The sequence below is a fragment of the Hyalella azteca genome, unplaced genomic scaffold, assembly GCF_000764305.2.
Source record: "Hyalella azteca isolate HAZT.00-mixed unplaced genomic scaffold, Hazt_2.0.2 contig9259, whole genome shotgun sequence".
NCBI lineage: Eukaryota > Metazoa > Arthropoda > Malacostraca > Amphipoda > Hyalellidae > Hyalella > Hyalella azteca.
The window spans coordinates 76,462-97,199 of NW_025939334.1; the positions used below are offsets into that span (position 1 = coordinate 76,462).

Sequence of the window (20,738 nt, forward strand, 5' to 3'; positions counted from 1 at the left end):
GTAAGGCGCATTTAGACAAAGCCTCTACAGGAATTTATGGGAGCGCAGCCGTGCACCACCAATTTTGTGCACCAATAAGCCCTGAATCGAACGCCTTGGATCTCTCCGGACATCCACCAATCAGCCTTGAACCACTCGGCTTTGTCTTCCTCCGGCCTCGCATAGAACCTGCCGTGCACCACCAGGCCGCGGATCGAATCTGACTTCCGGGCGTCGCTAAATTACGTAATTTTACGTTCACCGCATCTGAGATTAGGTTTCAGATAGCATAGTTCTGTTCCAAAATTTATCGGCCTTTGACAAGTGGCCGTTCGACCCACGGCCTAGATACGGACGGCTGGAGGTGTTGAAGGCTACGTTCCGGAAGGCAGGAATCATGATGGTCCATTACATCCAGGGCAGTGGTGGTCTTCGGCAGGTGACCCGAATTTATCATGGCAAACGCAATATATGAGGGTCTAAATGAAACATTTTTACGTTTAACAATAAATTGGTGAATAATGCAACCAAAGAATATTAATAAATTAATGCAACCAAAATTAATAAATTGATGCAAAATGCAACCCGTATGTCGACGTCGGGATTACGTTACGTTCCCGACATTCTCCCGGCCGGCGAAATGAACACGATCAATACCTAATAACAATGCGCGTAAATGGACTAAACAAATGAAGTAGAAACGGCATAATTACAGAACGAAATTAGACATAGTGATACAAAATATTTAGGAAAGGAGAAATTTATCTCTGTACAAAATAACTCTCTTCCAGAGTCTGTAACTAATTCTACAGAACGAACAAGGTTATCGTTACCAACAATCAAAGGAATTATTCATCCTGATTTTCCAAGTACACGAGGGCGATCGATATAAATTTGTACAATATCTTCTATCTTACCAGTATTACTAGAAGTTACATTGCTGGACAGAGTTCTTTCACGAAGTGAAGTCAGGTAGTGTAAATGCCAGCGTTTCCAAAAAATTTAAAGTAAAAGTTTATTGCAAGTTGAACATTTGGTAAGACTAGTCTTTTCATTGAAGGGTCTTTCTATTTCAATGACCATTGAATGGTATTTTCATTTCAATTGCGCTCTGGTATGGCTTACACTAGACTTTGCGACAAACGAGGCAATATTTCAAGATATTTCGAAGGGCTCCAGCTGAAGGTATCCAGAATCTTAACAGCGAATAATTCAAAGTCTCATTTAATACACAATTATGATTCATTCGATGAGTTTCTCTTGAAATTAGTTTAGCTAGTCTCGAATTTTTAGACAATAAAATTGGAAATCTAGTTTGGTAACTCGGCACTTGGTGAGCCATTCTTGTTTAATTTGGAAATTCCTTCATTGGGCAGGGTGGCCCAATGGTTAAAGTTCAGAGTACCAAGATTGGCGCAGAGAGGCGCGGGTTCGATCCCAGCTATGTGCGCCAGTTTCTGGTCAGAGTCGGCAAGGAGGCCGGGCGGTTAAGCATAGCAGAATTGTAGCAGTGAGTTGCGAGTTCGAGACCGCAAAATGCTGTGAATGTTTTGCGATGTTACGAATCGGCGACAGGCCTACGGCCTAATAACGCTGAAACCNGTGGATGAGGGAGAGGAGGATGATAAATTGATAAGAGTGGGGTCTTGAGGAATGGAGGGTTGAGAGAGGGGAGGGTGGGAAGACATGTGTGACCCTGCCGAATTGTTTTAGCACGTTGTTTTATTTTTTAGGATGTTACATAACGAAATTGTTATTTTTTTCTTAGGACTGCTGTGAACATGCTTTAACTGAACTTTTTTGTTAACATATGAGTGTGAACTTTTAATTTTTTGATACTAGTAAAAGTTTTTAAGCAGCGTGTATTACCGATTTAAAGGTCGTGACCGGAGGTCACCACGCACCCCAATATCAATTAAAATTGTGGGGAAACCTGTACACCCAGGCAACAACTCTAACGGCTTTCCCTAATGAATTAAAATTGTTAAGATTTACGGAAAATTCAGAAGCATGCTCTGGTGGCTTCTGCACTACTACACTAGAAATTTTAGGTATAATTTTGGTTGCATTAATTTATTAATGCAATTTATTACTATCCTTTGGTTGCATTAATCACCAATTTATTGTTAAACTTAAAAATGTTTCATTTGGACCCTCATATACTGCATTTGCCATGATAAATTCCTGTAGAGCCTTTGTCTAAATCAGTAAATGCGTCTTACTGTCTCGAGCATGATACGCTACCTAATTTAGCAAGATGTAACGCACTAAGAGTGCAAAAACTATTTCTAAATAAAATGGCTAATAAAATCGAATTCATTAACGAGACTGGGTGGCCCAGTAGTTACAGTTCGGATGACGAAGACTGGCAATGAAGGTGCGGGCATAATCCCCGATGCCTGCGACGGTTTGGTCAAAATCGGCAAGTAGGTCAGACAGTTAATTAAAGCACATTGAAAATTAGAGCCCCGAGTTGTGTGTTTGAGACACCGATATAGTGTGTTGAGTTTGAGCACCGAGTTGTGCGTTGAGACAGCAGTCATAACTCCTTCAGGGCGAGCTGAGCGTCAAGTTAGGTTTTACGTTCGAGTGCGCAGATGAGTTCGTGAAAGTGTCGAATCGGTGTTTGAGACGGGTAACAAGCTGTGAGAAGTTCTGCGACGTTCAGAATCGGCGACAGGCCTTACGGCCTAATATACTCTTAAAACCATTGTTACTATTACTGTCAATTGCGGTGGCCACCTATGGTATAGATTAGAATATAGATCCTCTTACAGTCCTTGACCTGCTGGGTGAGGGATAGCTACAAATGCTGCATTTTTAATTNTGAAATATTTGTTTACAAAAAATTGCTATTTGAAACAACAAATTATTATGATTCGTAACTCTACATCTCCAATTTATGAAATTTTCCTTAGACATCAACATACCTGTATTCATTTTGCATTTGAGTCACTGGTAAACTGCATTTTGGTTCGTATTCTCAAAACATTTCCAAACTTTACGACGATTTTTTGTTATTTTTCATATGTTTTCGTTCAATTTGTATTCTCGGCATTGTGTTGCCTCGCAACCGTCGAATTTTGTAATAGTGGTACCCCTGGCATTGCTCGAACCACGTGACTGCTGAGAAGACCATGGCACTAGTGTCTAATGCCAATACTCTTAAAAACAAAGAAAATACAACGACTGCCTTATCACTTGAGCAAGAAAATGAGTTAAAATTGGACGTCAGTTCTATTGAAGAAGGTATGAATATTGTGATTAGAATTATTTTTACGTACAATGTATACAGGTAAAAATACAAGTTAGCCGGCTGATTTGGGTACGCAATTTTCGCCTTTACGCGTGCATAGGGTAAGGAAGACGTCGAGTGCCATCCTTGATCTGGGACTTTTCTGGGTACTTTTTGGATTAAACGAGCATGGTATCGTTCGCGATCTTCTGCGTAGAAAATCTTTTAAAATTTTGTTTCAATCGCAATGAGGGACTTCATTCTCGATTTTACCATCATTTAATATTCAAACATTGTACGATTGTGAATTTTCTTGGAAAACCGGCGCTACGGCTTCGTGCGCAATTACTAACATTTTAACAAGCCTCATGTGGTGAGAAATTTTCCGTTTACTGTGTATATAATACTTAACAGTCAAAGGTTGACTTGCTCCAGAAATTTTACCTCCCTGAATCCTGATCATGGATTTATGAAAGTTTGTGTGACGCCATACGGCCATAGCCAGATAGCCTTAGGGCATTCTGGGCATAGCATAGCAGAGGCCTGATAATGGAATTCTCTATGCCATGGCTGTGCTAACTGCTAATTTCTATATACCTGACCATACAAGTGAAGTAGTTGATTCATTAGCTTAACTTGATTGCATAAGACTTCATCTAAATATACCTATTGATTTTCTTTGCAAATTTTGGACCACTGAACTAGTCTTCTATGCTTCCCAATTTTTGTTAGATGTGAACATTTTGTTACAACTACAAGTTTGAGTTAAGCCTACGCTGCCTACCTACTTTGTGATTTCCTATTTTCATCTTGATTCAATTTCTATTTTATTTTAAGCCTAGTTGAACTAGTTTGGAAAATGTTTTACTACCTAGATTTTTTGCTTGACCAAGTTTATCTTTATTATATCTGTAACATTTTATAGTGGCAAACCAGTGATTTTTAGAATCAGTTAATTTTTAATTTTATCATTTACTCAAGATTTAAACCCATTTTGTATGTATGATAATGCTGGTATCCATGATACTTTGCTGGTCTACTAACTCTACTTATAGGACTCAAAATCGAACTTGAAGGAGAGTCTAAAAAACTCTTTGCTTTGCCACTATGTAGTAACAACAAAATTAATAGCCTATTATCTTCCAAGCTCTGGATATTTAATCTAGCTACCATTGGTTACTAATTTTGTTCAAAAAATTTAACTTGGTATACATTTATGTGATTCTTTGCTTTATAGATGATATGGCTGGCATGTAGGTTGATTTAGCCTATTCATGGAAATGATGGATCACATGTTCAGTTAATTTCAGTATTTCTACTTTCTATTTTAATGCCAATAACATCACCACATCACTTAAGTTGCCATCCTCCTACAAAATAAGTTAATTTTGAAAACAAAATAGCCACAATTTCCTACTACAATTTCAACTGTTTTATAGTCGTGTGATCATTAAACTCTACAACCTCTAGTTCTTATCTTTTATCTGCATTATATAGTTTGTAGGGACAATGCACAAGCAGCAAGGTAATTGCTGTACCTGCTGGCTGGTGACTTTTTGTCATTGAAAGTAGCCGAGCCACTCGCTCTATCCAAAAATATTGGCCTTGTTCTGAACAGCATGCTAAGTTTTAGGAGTTTAGATGCAATATGATTGAAACAATATCCAAGATTACTGCTTCTTAAATCTAATTTGCATCATTTGCATGGCATTGTCAAATCATGTGCATAGGACAAATTGTTGTCTGCTTTCCAATCAGCACCTTGTGCAAAAATTGGAAGACAAACACTTCTTTCAACAAAAATTACTTGCAAAATTTTTGATCTGCTTATAGTTACTAGAATTTATTTCTTCAAGCTCACAAGTTTTGGTAATTAATTAAATATAACCTCACCAACACACCTTGTATGACTCATTTTAATAGAAAAAAAAATTTATTTTCAATGTTTCATTCTGGATTCAAATCATAACTAGTTATTATTCCAGATAAATATTCTGAAAATAGGAATAAAATGTATAAAAAAAATTTTTAAAGACCACGTTTTTCATGTAGACTCAAAAGTAGAAAATAATTTTTTGGCAGCTACTGATCTCTGTTTGCTTTCATTCTCTTGGTCTTTTGTATTTCAGTTAAAATATTTTACAACACCGCAGTGCCTCAAGGTCTTATCTCAAGTGTTTGATGAAATAGCTCTTCATGTGTTGCGCGTTTCTCTTTACTGAAGGAAATATATATATTTTTTTGTTTGCACTGGTAAATACAAAGTCAGGGTACCTATAGATATTTTGATTTCTTTAATTCAAATTCTTCAATCCATGAATTACAAACACATCATAAGCGTAACTATTAATGAAATTGAACTACTGAAAATTTTCTGTTGTACAAAAAAACGACTGAAAATTTTCTGTTATACAAAAATTTTCTGTTGTAAAAAAAAATTAAATAGAGAACCTTGTAATGAACAATAAACCCTGCAAAAAAAAAAGGATTTTCCAAGAGACCTATGTAGACTATTTAGTTTCCTGCAATAGAGAAGGTTGTAGACTTCTCCCTTATATGGACTACATCGGATAATGTTGATGGAGTAAAAATGTCCATCGGTACCCTGATTTTGATTTACCAGCGCAAGCAAAAAATATTGTTTAATATATTGTAAAAACTGATAACAAAATTCTCAATGAAACAAATTCTCTGGTCTTCAATGAAACCTGCTTTAAGGAGCAAATTCTTCCTATCTATGCTAATCTATATTTTTAAACACGTGTAGTTAATGACCAGAATAATCATTTATTTAAATTTTCTGAATTGAACAATATTCTTCAGACAAAGTTGGTTGATCAAAATGCAGGTTCAAGGAAGTAATTTTAAATAATTGATGTTTTGAATATGACGACATTTATTTTCAAGTTATTGGAAGAATTGAATACTGAAATTTTGGCAGAAATAAGACAGGATACACATAAATGATACAATGCAAAAATTTGGAACTGTGAAAATAATTTCAAAACAATATTAAAGTTCAGAAAATATATTAAAGTTCAGTAGTTATGGGATGATAAATATTGGAGTCCAATGAGGAGTCCATGGGATGAGCTGGAGTCCAATCTGTAGAGATGAGGGCTTCATCTATCATTGGTTGGGGATGTCAGGCCACATTTATAATTATGACAATGCTGGTGGGTTCCTCTTTCCTTATCTCTCAATTTATTTCATGAACTGACATTTAGACCATGCCATTTTATTTTTTAATTCCATTAACACCAAATTCAGCATACCAATCTCAAATTACATAGGTATTCATCATTATCTGGGCACTCATCATTGTCTGAATTAACTACCTACAAAATGAGGAAGAAAATGAACAATGCAATTCCTTGTTTGCTTTTTTGTTGCTGATTATTATAAAAATTAATGAGATTTGTTGAACTATACTTAGCTGCCTGGCTCGCCAAAAATTTTACACTTTGTGTACATTGCAGGAAAATAAGAAACCTGACATTGCTGGCATGCGTGACTGCGAGTATCATTAGGAAATAAATTTATCTTAATTGATTTACCGTCAACTGGATTGAATTTGGCCACCCGGGGTGACTTCAGCCACACCTACAACAGGAACAAATGGCAGTAAAACAAAGTATAAATGTTGGCCAAAGTCACCTCAGTCACTTTGGCCAACATTTATTATTTTATTTTGTTGTCATTTGTTTCTGTTATAGGCGTGGCTGAAGTCACCCCCCAGTGGCTGAGGTCACCCCAGTGATGGTACTAGTATCATTGTTCAAAATGCTCATTAGTAAATTATCCTCTAGTTTATTTCAAAATTAAAAAAATGGAACATTACTATGCTTGATTGCTTTATTCTTATGCCCTAATGTTGGTCCAGAGGCTTAATGTGGGCTTCATTACCTTGGTCCAGAGGCCTAATATTGGCTTGGTTAGCTTAGTCCAGTTTCTAGCCATTAGAAACCCATCTAGCTAAATTACAAGTGACAAATAGAAACCCATCTAGCTAATTTTAAAGTGACAAATTAATGTATTCCTATGTTACAGATGATTCTAGTGAAGATGGAAAAGAAAAAGCAGAAACTGAGTCTCAAGAAAAAAACCTGCAAAAGAAAGAGCAGACAACTGATGCCTCTGGCTCTGAATCGGCACATTCTCCAAACAAGATAGCAGGCAAGTGATGGCTGGATGCATTCTGAGCCTCGGGACAAATGCTTTACTAGCAATACCATAGACCCAAATCTTGATTAAAACTTCATACTGTAATAATTAATTTAAGTATGGCATGTAGTAGCCAAATTATGTTCTGGTATAGGCCAAAATGTTGGTGCTTTTGCCTTGTCCATGGATGTTAGGTGGCCTTTTTAGCGCATTTTCTCATTTATGCAAAAAAAATACACTATTGTGCTTGTCATGTCTATCTGCCAGTCTGTCTGTCTGTCTGTCCGTCTGTGACTTCTCGTTTTTGTTGACGAGAAAATGCGCGCTCTGTCACTAACTGCAGTGAGTACTGAGTTATATTTTTTTATGTCATTTGATATCTTATGGACATGATTTCAGGTTGAGCCTGCTTTTTAATATTCAATAAAGATTTCAGTTTACAGCTCACTAAACCCTTCTGTGCTGTGGAGTTAGAATTGATTTGCCATTAAAATGGTCCGCTACATAGTCACACAGGCTTGGTAACTACAGCTTGTTTGAACTTACCCCAACATTTTGTGGCTGAACTGACAGTAAATCATTCATCTGTTGTATACTAAAGAATAAAATTTTTTTGAACCAAATTTGTATTTTATTGGCAATAACTTGAATAAGAATTTTATTGCTAATACTTCTTGGACAATATATAAACTATGCATTGAAATTGCCTCGAAGTATATATTATATAGGTATATAGACGTACTGGCTATTTATCCTGTTTAGCATTTCTTGTCACATGATCCAAATTATTTGTTATTTTCAACTGAATGTTAGTGGCTGTTGCCATTTGATCTTCCTTGCACCAATCCTGAGGTAAAGATTTTAATATTGATTCCAGGAACTGCCGCTGAGAGCAGTTCTCCAGAAAAGCCTGCAACATCAACAGAAGAAGATCTGCTGCACGATGTTGGATTTACCATCACTATCAAGCCTCCCACTGGTGAATCATTTGAGATTCAGGTGAATTCCCTTTTCATCTTCACTCCTCTTCACTAATTATGGGCCTAAATTTAAAAACCTTTAGGAAATTGATTGGCTGATATTACTTACCTTTTAATTTGTTTCATTAGTGTTGTGGTTGTGTGCATGTTCTTTTATCTCTAATTGTTGTGCATAAGTATAATACAGGATCTGGTTGGATATCACCATGCCATTGTTTTGTTATTCATGGTTTATATATAATTTTCATTTAAGTGCTAATATCTACTTAAACATGAACACAATAGCCTCTGTTGAATGAACCTTGTGAAATTCTCCCGATATTTTACAGGTTAGCAGCCTGGAGCTTGTGCAAGAAATTCATCAGCTGCTCATGGATCGTGAGGACACCAGCCATCGAACTTGCTTCTCCCTCTACCTTGATGATGTTAAGCTTGACAATTTTGCTGAACTGAAGACCATTCCAGGTCTCAAAGTGAGTTTTTAGGTCGAATACAAAGTGCATATATGAACTTGAAAATATGTGTATGGATGGATGAATGTGTATCATTTGTTCCAATGGATCTAATGTTACAGGTCTCACTTTGTGAAACGGTCAGTACGTATATTATTGCTGAACAATGTTAGATATTTTCACAAGCTTCTAATTCAATAACATGAAATGACAGGAGGGGTGTGTCTTGCACATCAAAGAGAACCCGTACACGGTGCGGGAGGCTCGCATCCACATTCGTCATGTGCGTGATCTGCTCAAGAGTCTCGATGATGTTGATGCGTACAGTGGAACTGAGTGCGCGTCACTGGCCTTCCTGAACATTGTGACTCAGGGCGATATTGTTGGTAAGAGTCCTCAATTTGTTTGAATACTTTCACGTTTGTGTTTCAACACGAATTTAAAAGCAAAGAAATCGCCAAGTAAATTAAACACATCTTCATTTAAAATGTTTCTCCATCATTAGATGGTCTTTGAAACGTTTTTTTACGTAAATTTGAAGAACTTACTTGAAGTTTCTTTTGTTCTTAAATTGTTGGTGATCGTGCGATTTTAGCAGAGAGATAATTTTAGTGTCAGTGTATCAATTTGCCTACATCAAGCGGTCAATTGAAGTTGATAGATCTGAACTCGTGGTGTTCATGTTAGTTTGTTTCTCTCATTCCTTCTTTCTGGACTGTCATCAATAACACACCGTTGGAAGTACAATGGCTTACTGAATTTCGATAGCAGAGATTTCTTGTTTTTATCTGATTATTTCTTCAATTGATAGACTTGGTTACTTGTATATACGCACGACTCCTCTCACAGCCGTGTAGGTATATACTCTTCACTCCTCTCACAGCCGTTATCATTTCCTTTCACAGACTAGAAACATGCTATTCTATTTTTAAGGTTACACATTTTTTATTATTGTTTCAAATGGAATAATCTTCCATGTAATGGAAGCTGGAAAGTTTTTCTTTACTTTCATATTATTATTGAAACTCAATTATTGGTTAATTTGTTTATTACTGTTCATATGACAGCTTCCTCAAGTGCGGTCTAAAAATGTTCATCAACTTGAAAAATTTTCAGGTATTCTCCAACCATAACTTTTGACATATAATTCATTTAAGTAGAAAAGAAGCGCAGCGTTGTCGAATCAGTGGACTGCACTCCCCCTGACTACATCCTGCCAGGCAGTAAGGATCGTCCTCTTCTTCCTCTGCAACCTTACAGCAAAGATACCAGGACACCGCAGTGCCTCAAGGTCTTATCTCAAGTGTTTGATGAAATAGCTCTTCATGTGTTGCGCGTTTCTCTTTACTGAAGGAAATATATATATTTTTTGCTGTTGAATTCACTGTGTTTCATCCTTTATTTTGTACACTCGCGATTATGAGTCAAAAAAGAGTGTTTGATTTGAGCTTTATCTTTAATCTTGTTCACAAATAATGATCTTAACAGAGGTTTTTAGGTATCTAAACCTAACATACTAGATGCGCTTCAGTGATGCGGCTAAATTGAAAACTTATGTTGCCATTTCCTGCAGATCTTAACGACTAGTGCTTGGAATCCTCCTCCTGGCCCCCGCAAGCTGCAGGGAGACTTACTCTACCTGTTCCTGGTCACGGCTGAAGGCTACAACTGTCATATCACTGCCTCGCCCTGGGGTTTCTACCTCAACCAGTGAGTCACTGACTCGTACCTTGTACAGGATATTTGATTGCTTTGGCTTGTACAGGATATTTTTCGCTTTGGCTTGGAAGTGTAAATTAATAAATCTAATTGTGGCGGCTTCCATAGAAGAGAGCTGTTCAATGTGACGCTCTTTTGTGCAGGTAACGTAATTTTGTTATAAGAACACTAGAGGTTCTTCCCTTTATTTTCAACTTGTAAACTAAAATGACAACGACAAACTTATTACATACAGGTACACTATTGTACATGTATCAATGACGAATTTCAACCCTGGACAATTCTGAGAAAGAACAGCAAACAATAGTAGATGTTCCAGCCTTCAAGATTATGACTCTTACCATCAAATATTGACAAATAACGTTAAAATGTCGTAATATTTCTTGAAAGTACATTGTTTTATTATCAGTCTACCTTGCAGAATTTGGCAAGTGTTTAAGCTCATTTCATTTTATGATTTGATTATTTTAGTTTGAGGAGCTGTACTTAATTAATTAGGAAACAAATAACTCACGCCCATTGGCCAACTTTTCAGGACCACTACTGAAGAGTTTAACCCAAAGCCTGCAACACCGTGTTACCTGAGCCACTCCCTGGTGGAGCTTCTGAACCAAGTTTCTCAGACCTTCAAGCGAAACTTTGCTCTGTTGCAAAAGAAGAGACTCCTGCGCCATCCGCTTGAACGCGTGCCTTGCCCGTACCAAGTGTTCTCATGGACAGCCCCCTCTTTGGTTCACACCGTTGATGCCATCCGCGCTGAAGATGCATTCAGCAGCAAACTTGGTTACGAAGAACACATTCCTGGTCAGACGCGGGACTGGAACGAAGAGCTGCAAACTACCCGCGAGCTGCCGCGCCGATCTCTACCTGAGCGCTTGCTGCGGGAGCGCGCTATTTTCAAGGTACACAGCGACTTTGTGTCTGCAGCAACCAAAGGTGCCATGGCTGTGGTTGATGGTAATGTAATGGCTATCAATCCTGGCGAGGATCCTAAAATGCAGATGTTCATTTGGAATAATATATTCTTCAGTTTAGGATTCGATGTGAGGGATCATTACAAGGAGGTTGGGGGCGATGCGGCAGCGTTTGTAGCGCCTCGAAATGACCTACAAGGAGTGCGTGTATACAGTGCCACTGACACTGAAGGCCTTCACACTCTTGGCACTGTGGTTGTTGACTACCGGGGCTTCCGCATCACAGCGCAGTCTATCATTCCTGGCATCTTGGAGCGGGAGCAAGAGCAGAGTGTAGTTTATGGCTCCATCGATTTTGGCAAGACCGTAGAGACGCACAGTAAGTACATGGACTTGCTCCAGAAAGCTGGGCAGCAACTGAAGGTCTTGCCCCACAAGGTCCTCAATGACAAAGGAGTTGAGGTTGAGCTCTGCTCGTCAGTTGAATGCAAAGGCATAATCGGCAATGACGGTCGTCATTATATCTTGGATCTACTGCGTACCTTTCCTCCAGATGTGAATTTCTTGGATCTTGCGTCTGAAATAGATTATCCATCTGCATGCAAGAAACTGGGCTTCCCTATCCGCCATCAACACAAGCTATCAACTCTCCGCCAGGAGCTTGTAGATGCGTTTGTTGACCATCGCTACATGATGTTCCTTAAGTATGCAGCAATCCATCTTCAGCAGCTCACTGCCAAGACTTCTGATCCTGCTAAACTACAGCAACTTAAAGCAATTGATGAAGAGAAAAAAACAGAAGAAGAGCCAGTGGTCAATCAGCTTCAAATTAAAGATGGTGAGACGAAGGACAACAAAGAAATTGAAGCTGATGAGGCGAAGAAAATAGTCGAAAACGTTACCGAAAGCATTGCTGCTGAGAAGCAAGTCGAGGAAAACACTCGCGACATAATCAAAAAAGCATCTGCAGCTGTTGGGTCGCTGAAAGAGTCAGACTTTGATATCCGCTTCAACAGTGACGTATTCTCTCCCGGAGTGAAGCACGCTGATGCCAATAGCACGCGCTTCAAGAGAGAGCGACAGCTCGTGGTGGATGCGGCAGAGTTCCTCGTGTCAGTGCAACTGCCAAGTATGGTGCATGACCTCACTGACCACTCCTCCGCCCCTACTGATGGCCCTACACTGTGCGAGGCCATGCATTCTCGTGGAATAAACGTCCGTTACCTCGGAAAGCTGGCAAACATGCTAGCTAAGATCCCTGAACTTAGCTATGCTCACTCCATCGCTGTTGGGGAAATAATCTTCAGGTCTGTGAAGCATATACTCACCAAGTACATCCAGGGCGTTGAGAGCATCACTTTATCCACTGGTATTTCGCACTTCTTGAATTGCCTTCTTTGCAACAGCGTACCGCGCGTGAACACTTCTAAAACTGACGAACTTTTGTCTAAAAAGAAACGCAAGAAGAACGTGAGCAGTATGCCTGAGTGGTCATTGTTGACACCTCGATCTTTGTGGCAACAAATCAAACACGAATGTAAGAGGTACTTTGGTTACGACCTTCTCTGCGACTCTATCGAGAGTGCAATTGAAAAATTTGGTTTGCAGAAGATTTCGCTTCTGCGGACCGTTTGCCTGCGCTGTGGCATCCAACTGAAGCTTCGGGATTACTTCGGTCGGAGTCCAGATTTCTTCTCTGAAGACGACGTCATCAATCTGTTCCCAATCGTGAAGCACATCAATCCCAGAGCGAGTGACGCACTCAATCTGTACACAGCAGGCCAGACCAAAATCCAGCAGGGCTTCTTGAAAGATGGCTACGAGCTGATCAGCGAATCGCTAAACCTTCTGAACAACGTGTATGGTGCCATGCACCCAGAAATTGCTCAGTGCTTACGAATGCTTGCACGTCTAAACTACATCATGGGCGACTACACAGATGCAATGTGCTACCAACAAAAAGCTGTCCTCATGAGTGAGCGCGTGAATGGCATCGACCACCCTTACACCATCACCGAATACACTCATCTTGCACTCTACTGCTACGCCAACCAGCAGGTCAGCGTCGCACTCAAACTTCTGTACCGTGCGCGCTATTTGTTGCTACTTGTGAGTGGTCCTCAGCATCCAGAAGTGTCTCTTGTTGACTCAAACATCGGCCTCATTTTGTATGCAGTAGGCCAGTACAGCCTGTCTCTGAATTTCCTTGAGAATTCTCTCGCCCTTAACAAAATCTTCTTTGGAGAGAAGAGCCTCAAAGTGGCACTGAGTTATCACTTGGTGGCTCGAACCCAAAGTTGTTTGGGTGATTTCAGAAGTGCTCTCAGGAACGAGAAGGAAACCTTCACCATTTATAAATCGGAGTTGGGAATGAACCACGAGAAAACGAAGGAATCTGATGAGTGCTTGCGTCATCTGACGCAGCAAGCTGTTGTAATGGCCAAGAAAATAAGCGAGGCTTACAACGGAAAACCCTCCAATCAGTTTGGATTACCGCCAATCCAAATTCAAGCTCCTGCTCGTTGTTCAGTTCTTGAGATGCTCAATGTCATCAACGGAATTCTCTTTGTGCACATCACACCCGCTGAAATTGACAAAGTTAAGGAAGAGTTGGAGAAAGGTGCAAGTGGACAAGCGTTGCTGGAAAAAGGAACTCATCTTAGTGAGATCGATGTCTCTGAAAAGGCTATCACTGAAGAATCGAGAAAACCAGAACAGGTTGCTCCAAAAGACGGCTGTAAGGTAAACGGCGTCGTGGAGTCATCTGACAAAGAGAATGAGCCTCCGGTGAGTATAGAAGTTCGGTGAAACCTTTCAATTTCATTTGTTGCTTTTTCAACGTTAAAAACTATTTGTTTAGATCTTACGAAGTGGTACAATTCGTCATGGTAGATTCGAGAGACTTGTGACCATTCTCCTAACATGCATTTATTTTGTGACTATCGCACATCCTCTCCTTGCCAGTTTTTATCACAAAAATTATTTGGGTGTCACATTCCAGGCTGATTGATGATTATCAGTTCTACGGCGATCCAAAATGTCCAGTTTATCCCACGAAATCAGTCCGCGTTGTACTTAATAAGATTATCGAAAGCTGTAGCATAGGGAGAACTCGCAACACTTCGAGTTTCCTGTTAATAGGGGAAGAGAACATTGTACTGGTGAATGAAGTAGCAAGGTACAGTTGCGACTCAAATCATTTTGATTGCAAAGTTCCTTGTAGCCGAGCCCAATACTTGCACGTACTTCTCGGTTCAGCTGCAATGCCAGCAGAGAACTGAGGCCCAGATCCTACATGCCTTTGTAAATTTATTCTTGTATCATAGTCACTTGTACAGATGGGATGCGCCCGACTCTTTTGGCATTGCTGTGAACCGTTAGTCGCGCCACGACTGTACTGTACCGTGCAATTGTTCTTGTTGACCGTGCTGGCCAAGTCTTGTATCGTTTTAGACTTCATGGCGGCTAAAGGTCTAACATGTCCTCAGAAATGTGAGGGGTAAGTGCTAAATGGAGACGTCCCAGTTCTATTACAAGGTAATGATCAGGGGAGGTTGTGTTTAGGTTGATTTTAAAATGAGGGCTACGGCATGTTGCGATATCCGTTTCTTTCAAGTTAATTGTGTTCTGCTGAGTTACCCGTACTTAGCTTCTTATTTGTAACCAATCGAAGGTTGAAAGGAATAACGGTGCAATTTTTTTGTTATGTTCACAACTCCTAAGTTTTTGCTGTGATTTGGTGAGCGCTGCTGTGTTCTGCGTGATACGTTAAGACAGTCTCGAGTCAATAAGCCTATACCAGTGTTCCTCGCTTATGCCTATACATTATCATCTGCCCCTTCAAGGGGGAGGAGAGAGTTGTGCCATAAGACATCGTGATGAGTTGTTTATAGCTTGACTTGCACTTGTTGATGTTTTGATCTTTTGTTTTATCTTGAAGCAAGGCGTTTCGTACGTTCATCCACGATAAAATGAAAGCCGATTTCAAGTGATTGTGTTATCTGTGTTGATGTTTGCTTGAAGTTTCTGCTGTTGAAAAAAACGTATGTTGAATTTAAAACGTTACAACGTCGGTGTTTTATCAGATATTGTCATAGTCGGATTTGAACAAGTCGATATTGATGAATCAGTTTGTCACCATTGTAGTACGATACTAGTGATACTCAAACTGGATTTTGATCTCTCTAATTACAATCGGTCACATTGGGCGAATGCTCAAGTTGTTATTCCGTATATTCACGATTCCTGATATTATTTTCATATCGTACAAAGTTAATCCATTAAATTGAAGACAATAGAAGAGAATATTTTTTAGTACTTGCGCTTCTTGGTTCCTTAAGGTCGGCCCACTTGAAAATAATTGAACGATCGGGATTCTTGGAGCACAAGTTGCGTGCTGCATTCTTTTCATTACTCCTAATGCGGCAGCACAATATCTGTTGAAAAATGCAAATTCGAATGTAACCCTCAAGATTATGTGCCATAGATCTATGCAATGCCACTAGCCACATATCGACGATAGTTCTCCTTAATCGATGCACTCATCGTTCCGTTGTCGGCTTCTTTCTTCCTTGGCATAGCATAACTATCATATAGAACGTAGAAAAATCAGTAAGTAGATCTCATCGCATGCTTGCTGTACAGAAGTGGGCTTCCCGCGAGTTATTTTGACTCCGTGCTTCCATAAACCTGCTACTACTCAACCCCTGCTACCACTGATCAGTTTGTTGGGACGATGGAAGCCCAGTGTATTTGTTGGGTTTGTTGGCCTTTTTACACGTTTGACTGTTTGAAGTGCAGTCGGTTACTAAGAATGTCTAACGGATATGGTTAGTCAATGTTTTTTGCGCCATGGCTGTCTTCGCCGGTCACCGTAAGCATATTTGCGTTGCTGTGCAGACTTGTATCCACTTTATTGTCGAAGTTAGTCTGTGTGTTAATTCATATTGATGAGACCGGTTTTGAGGTATTTTTCTAGGATGTGTGTGGTGCGATTACTGTTCTGCATACGTCGATTGTTATTATTCTATCATGTCAGCCCTGCAAAGTCCGTGAAATTATTGCAGCTTTTCGTCCATTTTACAAGTTGGAAGTAATATAGGAAAACCCATTGCATGCGGGTTTCTACTCTGGTCATTTCTGCTTGGAATTTTAATGATCTTGTCTGTTCGTCTGCGACGAGCGAAGCGTTTCTTTCACTTTTTTTTCCGTTAGCATCCCGATAAGCGAGCCTGTCCGTCGTGAAATTAGATGCACCACTGACTACTAGTCGTATTCCCCATAATGTAACACATTTTTCTACTGGTAGCCGACATGAATTTCCGGTCTGCTTATTCACGAGGCAAGATGTGTCTCATCACCGCATGACGGCTTCTGCATGCAAAGTGTTATAAAGTTGAATGCATGTATGTTGTGATCGTCGACATGCGTCTGCATCGAGAAAACTCATTTCCTTATTGAAGTTGTTTCATGTCCGTGATGCCGTAGGAACGATCATTATAATGCGGTAGAAATATTTCTCGATGCACAATGTTATTAGTGCAACACGTTCGTCACAGAGCTGTTGCAACGAAATGTGAGCTCCTCCAGCTGGTCATGAAACGTGTCAGCCCCACCTCATGCGTGGCTGTATAGCCGCCCAGTCTACTATGTTATCTAGCTACAGAATGTATTGTTCAACTGTAGATATCAATACAATTCTGACTCGTCCCGTGTTTTAATAACATCCTTGATCTTTAGCATGCCGTTTGAAACTTTTCGTGCGAGCCCTTGGTTTAGGGTTGGTAGAATTCAATTTTTCAATCAATCCTCCTAATTTTAAATTCGCATTGGCAATGCTTTCCAAATTGATACACTAATTATTATTTTTGAAAGCTATTAGAGGAAACCATCGCTTCAGTTTCTCCCCTATATAACTTTTATATTTACCGCAATTCTAAGCTTGAGAGATGAGCCAAGCAGCAAACGGAGTCAGCTCGTTTATAAGCCTCATCTTCAAAGCGGCCATCAACAGTGCGAGTAAACAACTCGTGACTCAGATGCAAGGAAATCCCTGTTGCTGCTTATACATTTAAAGCAATGATGTCTGCAACAGACGAGTACGAACGAAACCATCAGAGGTCAACATTTATTGGAACGATAGATTTATCAGTCAGATCTAATTCAACTGTTAAGTGCCCCGCGTTCCATTAGTCAAATTCCTCCACTCACAAACTTGTAACTCGTAAATTTTATCTACGTTAAATATTCATTTCACGTATGTATTTTAGATACACTTGAATATATGTTGGACGCCCGAAACAGACAAAAATAACACTACTTGTTGTCACCAACTTGGCCACATCATGTTCATATCACTCAAGAACAGTTTACATGCATGTTGTGGAAGGGACGTTTTAAGCATAACTACGAGTATAAAATCTATGACAATATGGTTTTACTTCCTATTGATCATAATAACCTATTAATCACAATATGTTGCAATATTACTGGCAAATATTTATTTCTCAATTTCTTCCATGCCATACATGCAATGAATCGAATTCAATACAATGAATTACAATGCCCAGAATCGGCGACAGTCCACATCAGGCCTACACTGCAGCGACGAGATCACTATTTTATGTTATAATGTTATATCTCTTCTAAGAAAGGATTAGAATTATTTTTTTCCTTTTGCCACTAAATCAAATCATTAGCGCACTATTGGCGCCGTCATAAAACAGGACGCCGGCTAACTTTTATTTCGTAGTTCACTCACTTCACTGCATTGATAACGTGCACTTTAATCATGCACTTTAAGTCGTGGTAATCCCAGTATTTTCGGACGATTGCGTTGTACTGTTTTTTTTTTACTGCTTTGCATCATGTCAGAGGTTATAGAGTCAATGCATAATGAGCTGACGTACAATGTAGTCCATACACTGTTGTAAAATTCAGATAAAATGATGCAGAATTAAACCCATGAAGGTATTAAATTTGAAACGCAATAATTATTTCCTGTGTGGTCAATATACAAATGATTTGCCTAAGATAACGTATCTTCAGGATCTCCTTGTGGTCTATGAACAGATATAGCTAGACCACGCTGTACGGTGCAACTTTAAAGTCTTGCTTGGGTTCGTGACGACGTAATGGAAATCGAACGTGTTAATTACCATGCATATAAAAACTTCTAACCCGTTGTTTGCTTGAAAAAATATAAGTGCATCCTTGCCAAAAAAACTGAGGCCGAGCTTTCCTGAGTAGTCTTTGTTTTCTGCAGCGCAACATTTCGAGCATGTGACGGTAAAACAATGTTCGGTACGTGCATTTCACTCTCTTGAAGATCTCAGCGGTGCCAAGAACAGCTCGCGTTTGACGTCACGTTTCCGCGGAGTTCCCTAACTAATAATAGCCTATGCAATAGCCCCGCTTCCTGGGCACGACCACAACCTAATACTTGCCGTCTGTAGCAACGAAAATTCAATTCACGTGAATTCTACAGTTAATTTCTGCGGGGATTTCTGAGTCGGGCGTTCTCGGTAAAGACTTCATGTCAGCACTCAGCTTTGATCAGTTCACGTATAGGACGGCAAGCTGGCACTGTTGACGACTCGGTTAATCTTGCGTGCGCTGCTGCCACTGTGGTAATACTTTAATTCAAGCAACATGCAGAAATTCTGACGAAAAAAGCTGTATAGTAATATGTTTGCGGTAATACTTTTATTCAAGCAACATGCAGAAATACTGACGAAAAAAGCTGTATAGTAATATGTTTGCGGTAATACTTTTATTCAAGCAACATGCAGAAATACTGACAAGAAAAACTGTATAGTAATATGTTTGTGGTAGTACTTTTATTCAAGTAACATGCAGATATACTGACGAGAAAAACTGTATAGTAATATGTTTGCGGTAATACTTTTTTTTCAAGCAACATGCAGAAATACTGTCGAGAAAAGCTGTATAGTAATATGTTTGCAACGGAAATATTTATAGCTCGGTGAATTGTCCCGAAATACCACTTTAAATTCGAGTTAGGAAAAATTATAATACATAGTTTTGTACGATGCCCTGTGATAAATATTATTATTGTTTTTTTTTTATCTTTTCTATGCAACATTTAGAGAGCCGATTAGAAGAACATGCAAAAATTTTATCAAAGAGCCGATTAGAACATTTAAAAATTTCAGCAAGGATAAAAATGAATGCTTCACTTCGCAGTTAAACAACAGTCTAGGCAGGCATAATATCATCGTTTTAGAAATATTTTTTAGTCAGGCGAAAGTTAATTGTTGCCTGGTATTTTGAAAGCTCATTTTTCGAAAAATAAAATATTTCGTCTTGCCTTAAAGCACATTACTGAGCAGGAGCTTCGTTCTTTTATAATGACTTTTACTAATTAGGTAGCGGTCAATGCTGGACGGGTTGTTTAATTCTTTCATGTGAAGATGATTAATTCGTTTAATTATGTTCATTTAATTTAATTCCTTTTGTTCGTCTTTCATGTGAAGATGAATGATTCGTTCAATTTAATTCGTTTAATTCGTCTTTCATGTGAAGATGATGTCAATCTTCAAACCAGTTCGCCGCACAAGGGAGTAATAATTTTCTCCTAACTTCATGGTGCACTGAAAACAAGTAAAGCTAAGCGTGCGCCGCATGTATAAGCCGCAGCCGTCACTCCCGGAATGCCAACACAGGAATGTTAAGCCCACAATAAACTGCGGAATGCAGACTCTGGAGCGCATGCAGGTATGAACGCGTATACCTGCATATGTAGAGACAGTCGCCCGAGCGCCGCCACTTACATTAATGTTCAGCAGACGTCTTTATAACTGATGCTCGTAAGGCATGCAACAAAACAGCGAGTCGTCGACGAAAAATCTTGCTGATCAACGTATATTCTGACTGCGTCGTCTCGCCAGCCGACTTGTCTGGCTACTCGGCGCTGAGCTTTGGGCAGACGACAATCAGTTATGCGACAATGGCTGCTAAGGAATTTCTCGGTTCAATAACATTGCTATGTCTTTGTAATGAATGTCTGCTTGAAGTTGATGATGCTTCATTCTTGTCCCTCATTTTTTGGCACTCGTACCCACAAAAAATGTGGCATAACTTATTTGCTGAAAAGGAAATGAACATAAGGGTAGTTACGGGTAAAAGAACATAGAGTATTAGTAGTACCTACATCGTCGATCGATACTCTAATTAAAAAAAAAAATAAACGCTCTTTCTAGTTCCGAAACGTTTGAAAGTTCTTAAATTTATTTTTAATTTATACATCATCAGTTCTAGCACGAATGTAATTTCC

The 20,738-nt window shown here is 39.3% G+C and overlaps 1 protein-coding gene across 2 annotated transcripts; it reads left to right on the top strand.

The window, feature by feature from the left end:
* The first annotated feature begins 3,078 nt into the window (after positions 1–3,078).
* Positions 3,079–17,149, top strand: LOC108665963 (clustered mitochondria protein homolog). 2 transcript variants are annotated; one of them, XM_018152771.2, is made up of 8 exons: positions 3,079–3,228; positions 7,265–7,390; positions 8,256–8,377; positions 8,688–8,831; positions 9,025–9,196; positions 9,968–10,101; positions 10,384–10,520; positions 11,065–17,149. In XM_018152771.2, exons 1-8 carry the CDS (start codon positions 3,117–3,119, stop codon positions 14,249–14,251), a joined length of 4,134 nt encoding a protein of 1,377 aa, XP_018008260.1. In that variant the 5' UTR covers positions 3,079–3,116; the 3' UTR covers positions 14,252–17,149. The 2 variants fall into 2 exon arrangements, with proteins under 2 accessions (XP_018008260.1, XP_018008261.1); XM_018152772.2 differs by having other exon boundaries at positions 9,971–10,101.
* Positions 17,150–20,738: the final 3,589 nt, after the last annotated feature.